Source organism: Podarcis melisellensis, assembly GCF_964234715.1.
Source record: "Podarcis melisellensis genome assembly, chromosome: 3".
Classification (NCBI taxonomy): Eukaryota; Metazoa; Chordata; class Lepidosauria; order Squamata; family Lacertidae; genus Podarcis; species Podarcis melisellensis.
The window spans coordinates 38222916-38245128 of record NC_138530.1 but is presented as its reverse complement, the minus strand read 5'-3'; the positions used below and the strand labels follow the sequence as shown (position 1 = coordinate 38245128).

Genomic DNA, 22213 nt, shown 5'->3' with positions numbered 1-22213 from the left:
TTCAGGAATTATTCTCTTTTCACTAGCAAATATACCCTCCTGCGGAGAGCTGTGGGCTCCTTTCGGACAGGACAATGCCCTGTGGAAAAGCAAGTGAACGTGGAAGCCACCCATAAAAAGCCTCATTCACTACGGTTTCAGTCACACGTCTCCAAGCCACAGGATTTGCTCTCTGTATATGACCGGAAGCGCTGTTCTTCAGGCGGTCTGCGTGCTTCATCTCTAGATTAACAGTCAATGAAGCATGGCATTCCTCCACTCTTACTTCCCGATTTTTTTTAAAAGGACACTTCTATGTTTTTCAAATAGTTACTTTTTTCCTCAGGTTTTTCAACCAGAGAAAACTCAGATGCCTTCATACTCTCAGTTGCTACATTAGCCAGTATCAGGGTCCAACAACAAAACTTGGGGTGACAGTTGTGGGTAACTTGTGGCCTTCTGAGACTGCATCATTCCTGTACATTTGCTACGCTGCCTGAGGCTAGTTGGAGAGTTGAACTACTAGAGAACAAGTTACCCAACTGGCACAAACCCAAAAGTGAAGGAAACAATTTGCTTCTCTTGAGTTCACCTGTCACCTTCCCTGCCAGCTATGTGGAAAAAGAGATACAGTACATATTTGAACCTGATGATGGCGCTCCCTTGCCCCATATACCCATTCTAGGTAACAAAACTGCCTGCCTTAGGGTGAACTAAGAGTTTCCAAATACCAAAAGTATTTAAAATATCTTGAGGGGGGTGATGTGTGATTTATGGCATCTAATTACAATAGCATGCATGCTGGGCTATTGAGGGAAGCTTTTTGCAGTAGCACATTGCATACATACCCTGGCTTACATCAAACTAGGATACCTATTAGCTCAGCTACTTAGAGCGTGATGCTGATAACACCAAGATCATGAGTAGAATGTGTCCTTTTATTTAAAATGCATCTCTGGGCTATTTGTGGGGCATAGGAATTCATTTTTTTCTTTTTTTTCAAAATATAGTCTGGCCCCCCCCCACAAGGTCTGAGGGTGAGGTCTGAGGTCTCGACAGTGGAATTTGCTGCCAAGGAGTGTGGTGGAGTCTCCTTCTTTGGAGGTCTTTAAGCAGAGGCTTGACAACCATATGTCAGGAGTGCTCTGATGGTGTTTCCTGCTTGGCAGGGGGTTGGACTCGATGGCCCTTGTGGTCTCTTCCAACTCTATGATTCTATTATTCTGTTCTAGGGACAGTGAACTGGCCCCCTGCTGAATAAGTTTGCTGACCCCTGCACAAAGCTATTCATCTCAGACAGTGTTTGAGCCCAGTTCTCCAGAACGGAAATTCTCTTTGCTAGACTGGAATGTCTTTTTGCGTAATCTGTGTCCAAAAAGTCTTTTGCAAATGTTCTACCACTTCCTAAGAATGCATTTTCATTCATAACATCTTGCCATTTGTTTTCTAACCACAAACAATAAATAAGACGCCTGCCTGTATTTTAGACATGTCCAGTTTTATTTGCTTTTATCCTGTTAACTTGCTTTGCAACTTCTGTATAAAGTGATTTAACAAATGCAAGTAACGACAACCAATTAATATTATCCATAAATTTAGTAGACTTGAATTACAAAACTCTTCAAACACTTTATAACTGAAAGGTAGCCTTACGTCCGATATGAAAATGAAAATATTTCCTGCGTGGTTTTATTACTTTTCAATGACTAGTTATATTTATAAAGCATCCTGCTTTATAGGAGCTCAAGGTAGTGTGCATGTAGACTGTACAAAGTTTGTGTTTCTGGTATTAATTATCTTGAGATGGTTAAAGCAAAATTTCATATCAAGGGAAGACTTCAGAGCACAATCCTGCACGTGTTTACTTGGAAGCAAGTTCTACCAGGTTCAATGGAACTTATGTTCTAGAGCAGGGGCAGGCAACCAATTGTGGCTCAATCGCCTTCTCAATCTGGTCCATGGATGGTCTGGGAATCAGTGTGTTTTTACATGAGTGTGCCCTTTTATTTAAAATGCATCTCTGGGTTATTTGTGGAGCCTGCCTGGTGTTTTTACATGAGTAGAATGTGTGCTTTTATTTAAAATGCATCTCTGGGTTATCTGTGGGGCATAGGAATTCATTTATTTATTTTTTCAAAATATAGTCCGGCCCACCACACGGTCAGAGGGATGGTGAACCAGCCCACAGCTGAAAAAGGTTGCTGACCCCTGATTTAGATCCACGAAGGAGAGGATAGCCATAATACAGCTACATTGAGCCTTTGGGATCAGACAGCAACTACTGAAAGCAGAAGCAGGCCTGCTTGTAGGTTTCCAAGGATGCATCAAGCTGTTGGAAATACAATAGAGAAAGACAGCTCTAATTTTCCTCTTGAATGTTGGAAGCTGTGTCTTCTGCTTTGTGAACCGTTTTCAACATACTCCTCCTCTTCCATGCTAACAGCTGCCAATCGCCAGCAGGGTGCAAATGGCTTAAAGTTCCACTAAAGCATCTCAGGAAAGGCAGGAAAACTTTTCTTAAACAAAAACAAAAAACCCAAATCAAATTCTTGAAAGCATTCCTGCCCTAATAGTTCCTGTGTAAGGAGCTACTATGTTTGCTGACACTTCTTTGGTAAGGTTCAGTGGACAGCTTTATATTTGCACCAATTGTAATGCTTTTGGTACAGAACAAAGTCCCTCGTTGTCGTCCCGGAACTGAAGGCTTCTCCATAGTAGCCAGCCAAAGATTTCCGTACCTTGTAAATGGCACAGTAGCTTGATTAGATTTGAAGAGTCCTCTATTGTCAGAAACCTTAAATACACAACTTTCTATATAAGCCTCCTCCAGCTTTGATTCTGTAATAACCAGAACTGCACGAACTGTTGCATTGGGCCTAAAGCCAGAAGACAACCCATGTGATCTCAGCCTTTCTCTGCTTCAGCAGCTGACTGGTGCTTTCCCAAGCAATTTGTTGCTGTGGGTGAAAGGATATCTCCATCCACTGCTTTTGGTTATCTAGCTGGGGCAGAAAAACAGGCAGATTGGCTGCTCTCACTGCTTAAGCGTGATATGTGTATCTTCTTCCTGCAGCAGATTTGTAGACCTGTGAAAATGTGTGGGACGTTATATCTGAAAGAAATAACGTCACAAGCAAATCTGGGATGATATTTTACTAGCATGACAATTCATAGAATCATAGAATCCTACTGAGTTGGAAGAGACCCCAAGAGTAATCAAGTCCAACCCCCTACAATGCAGGAATCTCAACTAAAGCATGCAAGACAGATGGCCATCCAACCTCTGCTTTAAAACCTCCAATGAAGGAAAGTCCATAACCCCCCCCCAAGGGAGTTGAACAGCTCTTACTGCCAGAAAGTTATTCCTGATGGTTTAGTCGGAATCTCCTTTCTTGTAACTTGAATCCATTGGTTCGAGTCCTACTCCTACTCTCTGGAGCAGGAGAAAACAAGCTTTCTCCATTTTCAACGTGACAGCCCTTCAGATATTTGAAGGTGGCTGTTGTAGATGGCACTCTCCTCTTTTCTAGGCTAAACATACCCAGCTCCTTCAACCGTTCCTCTTAAGGCTTAATTTCCAGACCCTTGATAATATTGGTCGTTGTCCTCTGCACACATTCCAGCTTGTCAATGTCCACCTTAAACTGTGGCACCCAGAATTGGACAGGCTAGAATGGTATCTGAACACTATACTTCTGTTGATGCAGTTTAGAATAGCATTTTATATTTATATTTTTTTGCTGCTGCATCATGCATCAAGAGAAAATGTGCCCCCACAGTTGTGGACATTTCTGCCACAATGCCTTGACCATTTTAAAATTCACAATGTGCTCCCTTGTGTGAAATGTGGTGTTTCTCCCACATAAGTTACAGATGCATTTTCCTCTGTTATATCTGAAAGTAGCTGGTGTAAAACTGAAGATCTACCGGAGGCAATACTGACATTTTTAAAATGCCATGCACCAACTTTGGAAGTGAACTGCATAACCTCCACTTATTTGGGGAGTTTTACTTTCCCCCTCTACCCCAATAACAACAAGCAGTAGAACTTGACAGAGAATTTGGGGGTTAAGGCTTACCATGTTATGCTTCGATTGGGCTGCTCTGTCATGCCATTGTAAACTGCAGATTACCATTTGTTCCAGATTCTGACAAATGCTGCCTGTTTTCTAAAACACCAAATAATGGAGTATAATGGAGATGTTTCCATACACAAAAACACAGTGGTGATCTTGGCTTTTGATCAATAAGCCTTAACTAGGGGAGTTGACTAATTCCTAGTATCAGCAAGGGAGTTCCTGTTCCTTGGAGCTGGCTATTCAAAAACTAGTGCTGGCCATCCCCTATGGAAATATCCTGTTGCAAAAAGACAGACTACCCTTGTCCTACACAGCTGTTAGTACAGTCTGCAAATTCAGACTTCCTCTAAAGAATCCAAATAAAACTGGCTTTGTCAGAAGGAATATTGATCTGATGTTGCAAGAGCCTGGTTTCCCCAAAAAAGAAAAACCAAGGAGGCCATGAGGATAGTGTGGAAAATTAGCAGAAACATAATTCTGCTTCTCCACTGTTTGCTCCACAGGACTAAGAACATGGTACATATCAGCTTGCAGCATGGCTTTAAAGGCGCCACAAGGAGGAGCTGCTAAGAGCAGCTGCAAGGTAATAGCAGATTTTGAGCGTCTTCACATTTGAAACATGGTTTTTTAAAGCATTCACTCTTCTTGCACACTTCCCCTTCGACAGTCTAGCAGCCTGCTGCAGTTGTCATGTTGTGACTCTCCATGCACTGTGGATGAACTGCTGCTGCACCCCTCTTTGCTAGTCCAGCTGAAAAAACACTCCCATCCCAGATGTAATGAACAGTGATTTTAACTGGAGAAATGTATTACTATGAAGCAACGCATTATTTGTATGGAGGCAGAGGAACACCATGCAACTTGCAATAGCAGCAGATTAATCCAGTTTTAAAAATTTTATTGTGTTGTTTAGACAAAAAAAAAAGTTAATAAAAACACAATGGGGGAGTGCAGGAGGAAGAAGAGCTAAGGGTTCAAGCAAATAAGCCAGATATAAAAATCATGGAGGACTTTGCTGGAAAATATCGCATAAAAGTTGCTACTGCTTCTAGGTTGGTCTTCTAAAAAACAGGGAAGAAGAAAACCTCTCCTTAAAACATCCCAGCTGATTGCGCCATCCAGGACTTGCCAAGTTACAAACAGCCGCTCCCAGGCAGCAAATAGTGGGAGGGAGGGGACTGGGAATTTCCCCAGTTCAGAGTAAAGTTTGCATGTAAGCAACTCCTATTCCTGCCATTTGATGACCCAAATGCTTCTCTACACTTGCTGCAGCTGGTGAGAAGCAGAGTGTATAACCTCTGGGTGGAACACAACAATCATCAAGGGAGCAAATACCACCACGTTACACATGTTACACATACCGCACGATCCGGAGTCCTATCACTCCGCAGGTCATGATTTCCAAACCCAGTTTTGCAGTCTCATGACAGGCTGCTTAGGATCACCAAACTCACCACTTTGAATGCAGAGAGAAACAAGACAATCTACCTACCCACTGGCTAAAACGGATAGATCTGTTCCTAAGCAGGAGTACTGTTCAAATACTAAGAATCAGCATGCAGGAAATGTAGCCATGTGCAGCTTCTTCCAGCAGGGACAACAAAAACACAGTTCCTGGCAACTGTTACAAAGCTTATGTTCAAGATGAACAAAAGCAGTATACAATATGGGATTCCACAACACTTTATGAAGGGGGGTAGGCCTTGGAATTTCCTTGTTCTCCCTTGCTCCACAGGCAGAACTTCAAGTTGCCGGCACAGCGAGGGAAGTGTGGTGTTTTTAGGATGGCAGTTTAGAGATTAGGAACTTGCTTGTACAGCAGTATTAGCTAGTAAATCTGAAAGAGAACTGAAACAGAATAAGGCTTCTTTGCTTCGAGTCTGGCCTGAAGAACACCAGTTATCTTGAGGCATGAGAGAAAGTCTCATTTTGTCCCCATAAGCTCAGCCTTCAAGTTCCTTCTGGCACGTCACAGAAGCAGTAGAGAGGAACTTAAGAGTTGTCTGTCCACTCTGCTTGCAAGGGTTTTCCTCCATGGGAGGCAACAGGTGGACTAAACGGAGAGAATGGAACAATTTGCAGTCCTGGATGTTTCAGAATTAGTAGCCTGAGTCAATCCTCAACTGGCTACCGAAGGAAAAGGAGAAGGCCTGAGCAGCAGTAGCTAGATCAGAAAGTAGCTGGTGTGTGGGAAGGAAGCATTTTAAAAACAGAAGTGACTCTGGCGGACTGGAAAGAGAAAAACCCCTATTATAGTTCCATCACAGACTTGAGGTGAATGGCAGGGGCTGGAGGAAGAAGGAAAAATGAGGGCTGACACACCACCTCTGTTGACTGTGCAGTCTTGGAAAAAATAAGTGTCCTCCTAGAACTTCTGGTGTCTCCAATTTTCAACACAGCAGGCAAAGCAAACATAGAATCTGTCTATCTGGACTCTTGTCACTCAGGTAGGCGGCAACTCCATGACGCCATCAAATTAAATACACAAAGAACGATTTTTTTCTCTTGCACCAGCTCCCAAGGTCCTGCGCACTATTGTAAGTGTCTGAAGAGGCACAAAAGGCTCCAATTCTGCAAGAAGGGGAATGATATACCGGTGACCAGCTCTGCTCCTATCAACCTGCAGCAGCGGGATACGTCTCCCAATGATGTATTCATTCACATTTTGCAATGTTCAACTGGAGCACACAACAGGTTTGCCAGAGATCTTCAGGTCATCAAAAGGCAAGAGTGTAAGAATCTGCCAAGGCAAAAGGAGAGGAAACAGTAACATTAGCATTATAAAAGAAAAATAGGAATCTTATTCCTAGCTGTGAGGAGTCCCAATGTAATGCATTTGTATCACGTCCTTCCTTGAAGAAGCTTGGAGTGGAGCGTAGGGGTTATCCCAGTTTATCCTCAGTGTCATCCTGTGACACGTGTTAGGCTAAGATAAGGAATGTCTTACGACACCCAACGAGATTCATGGTTGAATGGTAACCGCAATACCTCAAGGACCGCCTCTCCCCATATGAACCAACTTTTGTCATGTATCTTTGGCGCCAGGGAAAAACATTCCTCTTCTTCCAGGCCTTCGGCCAATTAAACAATCTATGGCCTTTGAAACTGTGGGAGGTATTATTTTTGTTACTATGTTATGCATTTTTGTGTTTTATATTGTAAACTGCCCTGTGATCCTTGGATGAAGAAATTTAATAAATAGTAATAAATAATTGAATCTCTCTCTCTTAAGCTTTTGTTTTTATTATGTATTTTCTTTGTTTCTATTGTGATTTTATGCTATGAACCGCCCTGAGATCTACATGTATAGGGCGGTATACGAATGTTATACAAATGTATACAAATGTTAATAATAATAATAATAATAATGCAGCACCAATGCATGAGAAAAAGAGTTGTTGCCTCATCCTGACCTACATGTAGTTCTGTGCTGGCTTACATCCCTCCCTAACTGAGGGAAGGAGTTGCCAAAATTGCTCCACTGCAATGCAGCTGCTGCAGTTCCTTCCACTGAAGAAGCTTCAACAGTGCAATGGCACTGGAGACATCGGAGGTAGGCTTGCCAGTTTAGCAGCTCCTCCCTGCTATATGGCCTTAAGATGATGACACCAAACTAATCTGAATTGGAAATAGTCAAATCACAGGTATGGAAGGAGTTGCGAAACTCCAAACCCTGTTCTTAAACACCTTCTACTGATGGGCCAAAGCTTGAGAACTACGCCATACAGCCTGCCCTCCTGGCCTTGCTTCAAGAGCTTGATGGGAGTTGTTCAGCTTATTCCTACAAGCCCCTGATCTAGAACAGCCAGACTCAGAAAGGTTCTCACATCATCGTTTTCATCAGCCAGGTCCTGGGCCGTCTCATCCTCCATATTCCGCAGCAAGGTGTCTGCCCCCGATTGGCAGAGGATGGCAGCAATCGCAGCGTCCTTCCTGCCTACTGCCAGGTGCAGTGGGGTGCAACCATTGTACATCTGGGCATCCACCTGGGCCCCCATTTCAAGGAGGTGCTTCACAGCCATCTCGTCATGGTTCTCCACTGCCATGTGCAAGGGTGTCTTTCCGCTTGTGCCATCCTGGGACCATGAAAGCAGGGTGTCAGATCAGCCACTTCAGTCAGCTTCTGAAACAGAATCTTACAGGGATGGAACACCCTCTAAACCAGGGACGGCAAACCTGTGGTCCTCCAGATATTGTTGGACTCAACTCCCATCAGCCTCAGCCAACATGATCAATAGTCTAGGATGATGGGAACTAGTGGGGCATCTGTAAGGTCACAGGTCAGCCAACCCTGTCCTACACTAGCACATTTCAAAGACTCAGATAAGTGTAGAGTTGAAAGGGATGCTGAGGATCATCTAGTCTAACTCCCTGCAATGCAGAAATATGCAGCTGTCCCATATGTGGATCGAACCTGCAACCTTGGGATTATCAGCACTACACGCTAACCAAATGAGCTATCCTGTGGCCAGGATTGGAAACTGGGCCCTGCAGCATAGAGACACACTGTTCCTAAACCTAATCTCAAATGAACACAGGAACAGGCTCAAAACATAACATGGAGTTTTAAATCTTCCTGGAATTTTAAACATTTGGGGGAATTCCAGGAACCTACACAGATTCAGATGATCTTGGGTGGGGAATCACAAAGGTATGGAACTTATCACTTTCCCTAATCTGTGTCCTGTTCCTGCAGCTGCAACACTGTCCAGTGGTTCTTCACTGTTAAAAATCTGCTCTGAATAAATCCAAGTGATGTAGATCAAGCAGTTCTGCAAGCCTGTGTTTTTGCAAAGCTGCAGCTTGTTCGTTCCTGTTCAGTCACCTCTGCCCACCTTTTGATACTTCACTAGGCACTTCCTACACATTTTCAGTATTAATCTCCCCTGCCACAATGGACAAACTTTTTCGCTTTCTGTATCTAATTGCCAGATCTTCTTGCTCAGCCTGATCGCAAAAGTACAGAGCACGTGTGGCTCTGGTGCAGCTGCCCTTGCCGTACCTGAACATCGATGTCGGCTCCACTCTTCACCAACAATGCCATCAGATGCAGGTTCCCTTTCAAGGTGCTGATGTGTAGGCAAGTCAAGCCTGGAGAAGAAGACATCCCAGGAAGTTGCTACGAGGCAAGTAGCCGAACGCTGGCCCCAGTGTGTCACCAGACACACACACACCACCCTGATCAATCTTTACTACCTCACCTTGCCAGTTCTGGAGGTGCAAATCTTGGCGGCTTTTTCTAGCCTCCAAGGTCTTGTTGGAGATGATCCCCTGCAGCAGCAGCTGCACACACTCCAGGCTCTGCTGCTCACAGGCCAAATGCAGTGGTGTGTTCCCATTGCGGTCTTGCAGCGCTGTGTTCACTCCTCTCAGGACTAGTGCTTGCACCACTCTGGACTGTTCCAGGTACACGGAGAGGTGAAGCGGGGTCTGCAAATGGGAAACGGAGAAGGTTACTGCAAGAGAGTGACACAGGGGCTAAGTAGAAAGGTGCAAGAGGCAGGGGCAAAACCGAGAGTGGCTGTTTGCTGTAATTGCATCACAAAACACACACACAGGATTTAGGAATGGATGCGTAATTTAATATCTCAGCTGAAATCTCAGCTTTCATGGTGGGGGGGACGACACACACATGCAACACCTAATGATCCTTCAAGGGTAAGCTTCATAGAATTGTTAAAATTAATGGGACATCAATACCCTGCATATCTTCTCAACAGGATTGGCAGAAGCCAGAAATAAATCAACTAAAAGCAAACAGCTGTGTGAGTTTACTTCATTTATATAGCTTGCAGAATGCAGTCTTCTCTAGGCCAGAATTTGGATTAGAATCATAGAATCATAGAGTTGGAATAGACCACAAGGGCCATCGAGTCCAACCCCCTGCCAAGCAGGAAACACCTGCTCTGGTTCTTTAGATTTCTTTATAAAAATCTCACATTGAATACACCACCTTTGGCAAAAATGAGAGGTAGATGCTAAACTTTAAAGCTTGCATGTTCTTTTCCTCAGAAAAAGTGCTCTTATTCAACTGGGGAAGCAGACTTCTGTGCAGTCTGCCGATGCAGATATACATCTAAGTCCACACCCCAAAGATCATTTAGCCCCCAATAACTAATGGGGTCAGATGACTCATCCAGATGAAGGGATATATTCCTACTCAGGGCACAAGTTGCTACATGCAACTCAAATTGGACTGAGGCCATTGACAAGAAGAGTAACTAGAATTAGTATTACTCATTTAATGGATTTCTGTAACATCTTTTAATGTGTATAGCCTTCCAAGGTAGATTATAATAAAAATCTATCACTGAGAAGCAACTGTCACAAATTCTCAAGGAAAACTTCCAAGACTGTCACAATAGCTTAGCTGGTTAGAGCATGGTGCTGATAATGCCAAGGTTACAGGTTTAATCCCCATATGGGAGAGCTGCACATTCCTGCATTGCAGGGGGCTGGACTAGATGATCCTCAGAGTCCCTTCCAACTCTACAATTCTATGAAGCATAAGAAATCTGCATATGCCTGTCCACCAGATCTAGAAAAATAAGGCAAGGAGCAAGTACAGGGGGGGAAATATAGCCAGAGACAATTGCCACGAGCAAGACAGAATGACCCAGATTCCCAGTTGTTTTCTTTCTTCTAGCTAGACTGGGAAAAATACTGACCTTTCCCCACAGTCTATCACATACCTGGAATAAGTCATTCTGGATCTCTAAAACCTCCACTGGCAATTGGGCAATGAAGCAGAGTGCTATTGCAGGTACACAGTGAATGACTGCCAGGTGTAGCAACCTGAAAGAGAGAAAAGAGATTTTAGTTTGTGGTGCAGGGCCCAAGTCATGCCAACCTAGAATCATGAACAACACACTCCCCTTTAAGCATGAAAAACATTTGGGAAGTTCCTTGCTTGCTCTTCACACTTAGAACAGAAAACACGCACATGAGTTTATTGGACAACTGATTCAGTTAGACCTCCATGTATATACAGGAGTGATGACTCTCCCTGAACCACTTTACATGCTTACAACTTTTCACAGGGCAATGTACAGTTTTTCCACAGCAACTTCTTGCCATTTGTCAACCACGTATTTTCCTGGTGAACATCGTCATTTGAAGACGAAACATGTGCCTATTGATGCATGGTGGCTGCAGAACTCATTGTGGATTCCCAGCAAAGGTCCCATCAGTTTAATTCAGATTGTCAGTCGTTGACAAGGCAAATACAAGCCTACCAAGAACCAACCCTAGAATCCAAGACCGTTGAACCCAGGAAGACAATAAACTTTGCTCTTGAACCAGGGAAAGAGAGAACCTCCATCTCTGGAAGAAAACAAGCAACAACGAGATCACATACAATGAGAGGTACCAGGGATACATGCCAAACTCTCCCAGTAGTCTTTGCATGGCATCTAATCCCAGCGCAACAAGGACTGGAAAGAAATGGAGATGGCTCAACTGAATTCTTCTTCTAGTTATATGAAACAGATGGGCATCAGTGAAGACTCAAGCTGCACCCCTGTTCTTGAACTAAGGGTCAATTCTAACAACCCTCTAAGCACATGGCAGCTGTGGTTTTTAGAATGCTGATTAACTTCTCAAAAAGTGGCAACTTTGATTGAGTGGAAAAATATAATCTGTGACAACAATAGTATGTAGCACCAGCATTAACACAAATGGCCCAATGAGAGGCGGGCCATGACTGAAGTCAGCAATCCAAGGACTGAGGACAGACTCATACAGAGACTCACTCCATCAAAAGCAAAAAAATTTCCAGAAGCTTCCATATAGCTAGTTCTACCTACAGTGCAGAGATCACAGCTCAGATGGCTATTTCACAGACAGGCTGCACTCATGGCAGAAGTTTCACACTAGGCCTCATCAACTCCTTTCAAGTCTGAAGAGGAGTCTGATGGAAATTCTCAAAAAAAATTCTCCACACCAGCAGCTCTTATGCAACTCTACCTGTTGAATGTTTCTACCAGAACATAAATTCATGAATCACCTCACAGATTGAGCAGGCCTTAGAAGGTTGCTGCCACCCTGCACTATCCAACTACTCCTAGCTGTTCAAAGGTACAAAGCAGGCACTCCCACTACCCTGAAACTGAAAGTAGGGTTTTGAATGTGTTTGAAAATAAATACGGGATGCATGCACAAAACCTTACAAAATGAAGAAGCAACTACAGTGGTGCCTCGCAAGACGAAATTAATTCGTTCCGCAAGTTTTTTCGTCTTGCGAGTTTTTCGTCTTGCGAAGCACGGTTTCCCATAGGAATGCATTAAAAATCAATTAATGCGTTCCTATGGAGACCGCTTGCCAGGCTGGCGGTGCGGAGAAGGGCTTTTCTCCCCACCGCAAGCCTTCAGCACAGGTCCGAGAACAGAGGGGAAGGCGCGCAGCGCTTCTCCTCTGTTCCCGGGACTTGCGGTGGGAGGAGGGTTTTTCCTCCCCACCGCCAACATTCAGAACAGCATTCTGAATGTTGGCGGTGGGGAGGAAAGCCCTCCTCCCACCGCAAGCCTTCAGGACAGGTCCGGGAACAGAGGGGAAGGCGCGCAGCGCTTCTCCTCTGTTCCCGGGACTTGCGGTGGGAGGAGGGTTTTTCCTCCCCACTGCCAACATTCAGAACAGCATTCTGAATGTTGGCGGTGGGGAGGAAAGCCCTCCTCCCACCGCAAGCCTTCAGGACAGGTCCGGGAACAGAGGGGAAGGCGCGCAGCGCTTCTCCTCTGTTCCCGGGACTTGCGGTGGGAGGAGGGTTTTTCCTCCCCACCGCCAACATTCAGAACAGCATTCTGAATGTTGGCGGTGGGGAGGAAAGCCCTCCTCCCACCGCAAGCCTTCAGGACAGGTCCGGGAACAGAGGGGAAGGCGCGCAGCGCTTCTCCTCTGTTCCCGGGACTTGCGGTGGGAGGAGGGTTTTTCCTCCCCACCGCCAACATTCAGAACAGCATTCTGAATGTTGGCGGTGGGGAGGAAAGCCCTCCTCCCACCGCAAGCCTTCAGGACAGGTCCGGGAACAGAGGGGAAGCCCTCCTCCCACCGCAAGCCTTCGGAGGAGGCTGGCGATGGGGCGGAGAGCTCTCCGCCCCATCGCCAGGCTTCGGAGGAGGTCCGAGGACAGTGGGGAAGACGCGCTGCACTTCCCCGCTGTCCCTGGAGATTTCCCTATGGGCTTTCGTCTTGCGAAGGAAGCCCATAGGGAAATTCGTTTTGCGAAGCGCCTCCAAAACGGAAAACCCTTTCGTCTAGCGGGTTTTTCGTCTTGCGAGGCGTTCGTCTTGCGGGGCACCACTGTATTTCAATTAACAAGGCTACTAAATCTATATCGTAATCACAACTTGACATCATTTATATATCCCTCCTTTATTTCTTTTTCTTTCCCCCCTCTTGCATATACAAGCTAGGATGCAAGAGATAAACTTAGTTATATAGATCAAGGACAGAAAAGCAGCTTTCTAAGTGAAAACTGCTGTTAAGTACAGGTAATTGTTAAACCTGACACAGTTGTACCGTGGTTCCTGAATAGAATGCATTCAACTCCCGAACTGTTAAAAAAACAAGGTATGTCTTCTGATTGGCTGCAGGAGCATCCTGTAGCCAACCGGAAACTTTGGAAGCCGCGCCAGACGTTCAGCTTCTGAAAACTGTTCGAAAACAGGAACACTCACTTCTGGGTTTCGATTGTTCAGGAGCCGATTTGTTTGGGAGCCAAGGTGTTTGAGATCCAAGTTACGACTGTATATTAAACTTGCTATGGATGCTTTTCTAAAAACGATTTAAACACCAAATGAAACAGTTTTTGAAAAATCAAGTGATTTCTCTTTTTTAAAAGTGGGTACTCATGCATCGCCCTGCCCACATTCAGAAATAAATCCAGAACAAATACAATGCATCAGAGTCAACCAGTTTTTTTTTAAAAAAAGGGATACACTTTTAGAAATGTGTTCCAGAGGGATAGTCTGCAGTAGCAAACACAGCAAAGCATCAAATGGCACTTTATTATGGCACAAGCTTTCATGGACTTTACTTCTTCAGAATGCCGCCTCCTCAACCTTGTGTGTGGAAACTCAGGACAACATCTGATGGACTGTAGTCCAGAAAAGCTTATGCTGGGGTGAGAAACTGCAACCCCTCCAGATGCTGGGGCTGAAGTCCAGATGTTCAGATGATGGAGATGGATAGCTCAGTCGGTTAGAGCGTGGTGCTGATAATGCCAAAGATTTGAGTTTGATCCCTGTATGGGACAACTGCACATTCCTGCATTGCAGGGCGTGGGACTAGATGATCCTCAGGGTCCCTTCCAACTCTACAATGCTATGATTCTATGAAACAAGCATTGCCAATGGTCAGGGATGATGGAAGATGCAGTCCAACATTTGGAGGGCCACAGGTTCCCCGGCCTAGCGTATGCCGTAATAAAGTTTGTTAATCTTTAAAAGGGGTCACAAGACACTGCTTTTGCATAAGTATGGAACCAATCAGCTTAGAATGTATTTCCAGTAACCTATTCAAAGTTACCATGTGCTTTAAAACAAGTCTGCAATTAGAGAATCGTTTTTACTGTATTGTCGCGCAGCCCTTCTCGTTTCCAGAGCGTTTAACAAAGGGGATTTCCATAGAGGCAGAGAGAAGGGATATGGTAGTGACAAGGTCATAGAGAAATCAGGAAATAAGGAGGGGGGAAAGGAAAGGAATCAGGCACCCGTCCAAGGTACCCAAAAGTCATCACAGCAGCTCTGGTTGAGGCTGCCTAGAGGAAACTGCCCAAGCACCATTTTACAAGGCTTCCATCTGACAAATGGACTCTTAAGCAGAGAGAACAGACGGTCTTTGCTCCCCAAGCCAAGCAACGGTATGTGGCTGAGGCACAGGCAAGGCCCCTGGGGAAGCCCAAGGTCACATGGGCATGGGGAATTTCCCTGCCCTGCCGGAGATGTGGCCACCCACAGTTGCCTCAGCAACAAGGGGAGGGGAGAGTTGAAGGAGGCTGTGCACAGCTGCTGTTGCCCATAGAGGGCTGAAGACATTGTGGGAAGAGAGAGGCTGGGTCCTTCTGAGGATTTCTCTTCAAATTCAGTTACCGTACTTTGGTTTTATAAGGCTGCAATTCAGACACAGCCAGAGGGAGTAAAAAAGATTGCAGCTATATAGCTTCTAAGTAAAAGATGTTAGGACTGTTCTACAAGCCACCTCGCGATTCTTTATTTCATATGCAAAGTTAAATTTACATCGGCGCCAGTTTATTTCTATTTAGAGCACACCAGTAAAATTGCAGGTGACCTACGCATTGGGAGGTTCTCTGGAAATACAGCAACAGAATAGGGAAGTTGTGTAGAAAAGGGGTAGCAGCACGCTATGGGACAAAGGCAGATACCTAATATTAGTCATACCTGGAATAGATGCAGTGATCTGTGGGCATGCAATTTCCATTTATTTCCATGGGTTCATTTCAAGTATGACTTAGCCGGATATCACTCCAAATTTCCATGGATGTACCTCCTCTATTCTAGGATCTTCCACGTCTTATAACACTGTTTTTCATTAATGTTAGCTGACCAGAGTATGCATAGACCCCAAACATCCCACTCTCTGGGCTGATCCACTGACAAGTGGCTTCCTAAGCAAGGAAAAATTGCCCAAGACCTTACTTAAATCAGCTTCGTAATTATAAGACCACAAAAGCCTTATAAATGGCCCACCTGCCCACACATATCCATAGTGTCACTTGATGGTGTGAAACAAAGGTGGGGGAGAAGGAGTTTCTTAAATTTTACATAAATATTCCTGGCTAAAACAAATTGCCCAAAAGCAAAGCATTTAAAAAAACACAAAAAACCCCCACACAGCTCAGCATTCCCCGCACAATTTGCAACTGGCCTCCATATTCAGACTTTGCAAGACAGTTGGATCTGAGTTATCTAGTCTAGTCCCTCAGACTTGGTAGATTCCAAATTACAACCTTAACCAGCTGCTTTTCGTGAAAACTAAACAGGCACCTAGATTAACACTGCAATAATTGAAGCCCCCAAACTGTTTATTCTTAAAGCAGGATGATATGAAGCACCTTAAATACAATTAGGAATACAGTGTAAAATATATGAGTGTTCCTGCATTTATTTTTCTTATGGCTAAAATCAATGTTAAAAGGAGAGGAAGTGTCTGGGGGTTTGAGGGGGTGGGTAAGAGGAAGAGGAAGAGGTAGTGACAAAGGCAGAAGCCATGCAATAGTTTTTGATAGGGGAATCTGGATTGAAGAGAGGCCTTTCTTTCCATGCCATACATGCCCCACCCCTACCTCTGGCCAAACAGGTCTGACAGGGTTTTGGAACAGTACAAAAACCTTTCAAAACCTGGCTTACCAAAGACAAAAGTGAAATGCACTGAACAAGAGAGTATCATTTTAAAAGCCATTTTTTGAGTCTTAAAAACCCTAAAAGTATTGTAGAACTATGAATTGTAGCAATGAATTGTAGCATAACCTTGCATGGATAACAGTGCACTTCAGATGCATCTGATGAAGTGGTTTGTAGTCTGTGAAAGTTTATGCCATACTAGCATATGGCACAAGACTGTTTTTGCTGGGACAGACCACTTCTACGATTATTTTTAGAACAAATTCCAAAGGGCTAGCTGTTGGTCTCTAGAAGGGGACCCAGGCACACAGCCTACCTACCCCCTCAAAAAAAAAAAAACAACCCACATCTAATAATGATAGTAACCTCTGCTCACCATCACATGGTACAGAGAGAACTGGAAGAGATAAGATCCTAATTTGAAGCAGGAAGAACTAAAGAAAGGTTAAATAATCTACAAATGCAGCATTTCATTTCAGTATTACTTGTACAGAAAATGCTGCTCAGAGGCTTTGAGAGTGTTATCAATAAAGAGACAGCAAAAATTAGCAAGAGCAGTTACAGTGATGGTTTGGAATCAGACAGGACCTAAAGTCAACTGCACCAGAATCTTCTCAATCAAACATCAGCCGAAACACTCTGCTAGACGGTACCTGTGCCTGAGTGATCTCAAACTGGAAACCAGCAAAAGACTCCATTGAAATTTGCTTCCACAAACTATGTCCTGTTTGGTGCCAGATTACGAATGTTTCATTCGCTCTCATTTCCAAGGATCTATCATTACATGTGCGCGCACACACACACACGGTCAGTTTATCCTTGCAGATCTTTTACATTTTGACTTTGTGTGGCTTGAAGTTTATCTTTCTTGCTTCCTAACAAGTATGTAGCAGATAAGAACTCTCAGGAACAGGGACTTTCCAACAAGGCAATCCGGCCTGAACTTTAACCATTGCTGCTTTTATCTGACAGACTGCACAGAATTCTCTGGGGCTATTTTAACCAAGCCACTTTCCCCAAGAATTGCTCACAACAGCCAGCAAGGACAGCCAAATTCCCATTCTAGGGGGAGGCTGGGCTACCATCACAAGATACCAAGCATCAGTATCTGCTTCAATAACACTAAACTGAAATATTTATCCAAAAGTTTGCTTTACTGTCTGGAACCAAATGTAATCTGTCCAGAACAGAAGGGCACTTCCACACCATCTGGCCCCATGTTATTCAAGCAATGTATGAAAACAAAAACCCTTGCCATTGCACCTGTATCAATAGGTCCCCATTTCTTCATACTTTATAGCAGAAGTGGGGGTGGGACCCAAGCACATGGGTATATTATAAATTCCTTTAGAGCAGAAACCTGTCCAGCTTTGCCTCTGTAATTCTACAAAATGCCCGTTGGTGGGACAAAGCAGCAGCAGCTGCTTAACTGCAACAGAGGACATGGAGTCTGTGCTATAGAATGAAGAGGTAGAATGGCATATATCACTCCAGACTACAGACTAACAATAATATTGTTCAGTTAAAAACCTTGCACATAGAAAAATCAATACAACAGGGAGTGAGCTAAGCAAGAATCTCTTACCCCAGTGTGCTAAACTTTATTAGCAAGCAGGTTTGCTTTGCAATACATAATCACTGAAATAGGGTACCCTTTGGCTTGAAATAGCACGGCCCTGTCTACTACCTCATTTTTCTATGAGGGGAGAACAAACCTGAAAACGCGAGCGCGCTCTCTCTCTCTCTCCCTCTCCCTCTCTCTCTCACACACACATATTAAATAACAATCTGTAAGCTACGAACTATTTCAAATACAGTGGTACCTCGGTTTATGAACTTAATCCATTCCGGAAGTCCATTCTTAAACCAAGGCGCGCTTTTCCTAATGAGGCCTCCCGCCACCAGTGCCCTTCTACCATTCGGTTTCCGTTCTTAGACCGAGGTAAAGTTCATAGACCGAGGTAAACTTCTGGTTTTGCAGAAGTTCGCAACCCAAATAGTTCGTAAACAGGGCTGTTCTTAAACCAAGGTACCACTGTATAGCCTTAGAAGCGAATGGACAACCAATATCAACTTGCAAAACACAAGCAAGTCAACACAAAAAAATGGAATAGTGATACACCATGGGAAGCGACACTTTTTCCAATTTACTCCTTCAGCTCTATGTACTTTTCAATGTGTGTGGGGGGGGGGGAAGAGCCATAACCTCTCACTCCACCTTGTGACAAAGGGAGTCGTAAGCAGGGGGGCTCAGAGGCTTTGTGGGTCCTCAAGGACACTGTTGCCAACCCAGCCTTAGAGAGGGGCTTCCCTCCTTCACTTTTTTTGACCTTCTGCAAACCTAGTGGGGGTTCCCCCAAGCCTTCTACGATCTCCCTTATGAGCTCGGATGGTACTATTTAGGTTGCAGAAGGATCCATACTCATCTCTGAACTTTGTGACTGGGAGGAATGGTGTTTCTAGTCCTTACTGTCTGCAACAGCTGGCAGAATATCAAAGCTTGTTTGGGAGCAGGGAGGAGGGAAAAGGGAGTGAGCAGGATCCCCCATGGTCAGGAATGTGGCTTGAGAATGAGAGCATACACAGCCCTGAGCGTGATTCATGGAAGGACGGTGTCTACCTAGTCACAGTGAGACTAATGTGCACTTACAATAGAGGAGGAGTGGGGATATTTCAGTGTCAATGTGGGAAGTCCCTGATCATGAGGCAAGAAGGGGTGGGGGAAGGGAAGCTTCAGCTGCTGTTTACTTGGCCTGGATTTTATACAGTTCCCTCCCCACCTCACAGAACTATGCTAGGGAATAGCCCTATTTTCAGGCCCAGGCTTTAAAGCTTTAATTATCCTCTCCCAAATGTGCTGCAGTTACTAGAGAAAAGCACACAGAGGAGGAGCCCAGTTCTAATATTGGAGCCTGTTTATTTATTGTGCAAGAGCTACTTGCGCAGCTTCTTCCCTTCTTCCCATCCCCTCAGCTCAGCCTAGCAGTACACAACCCAGCTCTGACAGGGTAAAAAGGCAAATACAAACCCATCTAAACAAAACACACAAAGCACTTTGGCATTATCACCTCAGTAGCTCTCCTGCATCCTTTCTGTAAACCAGGTGCAATACTACCACTGTAATATTACGGATGGGAAACTGTGGCCCAGAGTACCATCAGCTGAATATGTATTATGAGACTGGGACCAGGCCTTCCTGCATAACAAGGTCCATGCATTCCTTTGGGTCCCTACCTGTGCCTTTTAGCAAACCTCTAACACACAACACTCAGCCTGGATAGCTCAGTGCTGCTGACAATGCCAAGGTCACAAGTTTGATTCCCATATGGAACAGCTGCATATCCCTGCATTGCAGAGGGTTGGACTACATGATCCTCAGGGTCCCTTCCAACTCTACAATTCTGTGATTCTATGTCACTATTCGCAGTTCAGACAAAGAAGATGCCTTTAAAACAGCTTCCCAGTGCTTCACATTGAGCCGTGTATGGTACAGCAGAGGACTCTGGGGGCAAAACTGGTCATTCATTCTCCAAGCCAGTCAGGAGCTGATGGGAGATCAATAGAAGGTCTGGGAATTAAAAGAACTGATTCAGGACCTATGTCCTCACTCTGTTTATAACCCAAGAAGCTACCACTTACTAAATCAGATTAGCACAATATTGCATGTCTTCCCCTGGAGTAAGCTTCAGGTTTGTGGGATCTACTTCTTTTGTTCGCTTTAGTATTAAAATAAAAACCTCCAAGAGCCACCAGCTTTGTACAAAAGGCATGCACCTAGGGAATTCTGAGCCCAGGAATTTGCTTTGGGGAGCAGAAGTGAACAGAACACAGTCTGCTCACACGAAAAACCATTCCTGCTTACCCCAAGTTTTTTTTATTCCAGCACTATAATTTTAGGGTGCAGAGTCATTTTGTTGCTGCAGTTGAGAATCAGAAATCCTCGCTGATCTACTGCAAATCACCCAGAGATTTGCCTTCTACTTACCCCAAAACACCCCCCAGGTTCTCGGGCAGAGGAGTAGCCTTTTCTCATCTTCTGAACTTTCTATGTGGAAATGCCAAGGAACTTCTGCATCCAACCCATATGCTCCACTGCTAAGCAACAGTCCCTCCTCAAATAAGTTCTGCTTTGTTGACTTAAGAGCATACGTTACAAACTTTTATAATAAGCAACAGAAACTGAATACAAGGTATGACACTATTCATCCATTACCACTTCGCTCTGGTGCTCCCCCCCCTTAGGAAGTAAGATGGGAAATGCATGCAACTGAACCATTTATCCAATAATAGCTATGAAAGGCAAGGGGAAAGGGGGGGGCTAAGAAACCAAAACAAATATAAACGCTGTTGATACCAAGAAGCCAATAGACTCTCCAGAAAAATAAAAGAGGGGAATTCCACACTTGTCCAGTGCATATTTTTTTAACTGTCTTAACTGACCTCTTTTACCAAGAAAAACTGTCCAACAGTAACCTTTTTACAATACTGTGGTATCAATACACACACACCTCTCTCTCTCTCTCCCCTAATCAACACTTTCCTCCCTGCTATTCCAGTTTCTCAGCCTCCTTGCAGTATTATATACCTGACTAATTAACTGTGCCTGGTGGCCTGATGCTACCAAGGTGGCAGCTGTAGATTTTAGAGCATGCGTATCCTAAAGGTGAGGAACGGGAGTTGCTCTTGCCCACAGGGACAAAGATCTGTTTTGGAAACCACCTTTCCTAAAAATCAACAAATACCAATCTGAGCTATTTCAACCCTCTCTATTTCAAACCTCTGCTTCCACCAACCCTTTTCATATTGTGGAATTTTCCCATCAGTTTCAGGAAACAAAGATCACATGAGAGACTCCTGCAGGAAGAACTATAAAGGATAAATACATAAAGGGACATTTGTGAAGAAAGGAACAGAAGCCCTTCCTTTCAAAGAGGAAGCCAAAGGCAACACCAGTGAAAATATAATGTCACAGACTTCAGAGGCTTTTCAGTATTAAGACGGAAGCCACATCTGGTTTGCTGCTCTTTTTTAAAAGAAAGACCCATCTGGGATCATCTGTGAAAGCCTTCTTGTGTAATAAGCTCACATTGCTGTGTAATTTAAGATGCGCAGAGGTTAACTGAACTAAAAGTGCACACACCAAATCTACAAAGGCAGCAAATTCAAAATTGAGGAATTTTGTGATAGTGTTGGGTCTCACTCAGTGGAATAGATCCTAAAAGCTTCCAGGTGCACTAGCTACTAATCCAAGGTAAACAAAGTATTGGACAGTACAATTTTCCTCATTTAAGGAAAAATGGGATTGGCACCATATAAGCAATAGGGAGTCTTCAGCACACAGGCAGAAGCTGTAGTTTTTCCTAAGCCATACTCATTTGTCTATCACCTGTGGTCTTATGATGCATGTGACAGGTAAACCTGAAGGGTGAAACTGAACAGAAATCATTCTTCTTTTCCACCCTCAGGTAGAGCTCAGTGCTTGTCAAATTTGGCGCCTTTATCTGTTGCCCTGCACAACAGAGCCTAACAGTGCACTCCCAACCTTTCCTTTGCAAATGAGTTCCTGCTTTCTCTTTAGGAAATAAAGAAAGCTTTAAGTTCCTGAACAAAGTGCACGATATAAGAAGCTTTTATGTTTAAAATGTCAGGATAAAAATGCAACTGGTTTTTAAAATAATCATCATGATTTAATCATCTTTCCTTTGCAGATGACTATGGCCAATTGGGTTTCTTCCAATAAATGGCAAGTCCAATCACTGGAAAGGGAATGACGTATGTGCACATCTGCATATGAG

The 22213-nt window shown here is 44.2% G+C and overlaps 1 protein-coding gene across 1 annotated transcript in view; it reads right to left on the bottom strand.

Moving 5' to 3' along the window:
- Window positions 1–4939: 4939 nt before the first annotated feature.
- NFKBIE (NFKB inhibitor epsilon) overlaps window positions 4940–22213 on the bottom strand; it is a 29588-nt gene continuing 12314 nt past the window's right edge. The window contains exons 2-6 of the mRNA XM_081905673.1: window positions 10751–10853; window positions 9260–9488; window positions 9061–9149; window positions 7886–8134; window positions 4940–6798 (exon numbers count right to left, since the gene is read on the bottom strand). Coding sequence (XP_081761799.1) covers window positions 6733–6798; window positions 7886–8134; window positions 9061–9149; window positions 9260–9488; window positions 10751–10853 — 736 coding nt within the window. The 3' untranslated portion in view covers window positions 4940–6732. The remainder of the gene's footprint in view (window positions 6799–7885; window positions 8135–9060; window positions 9150–9259; window positions 9489–10750; window positions 10854–22213) is intronic.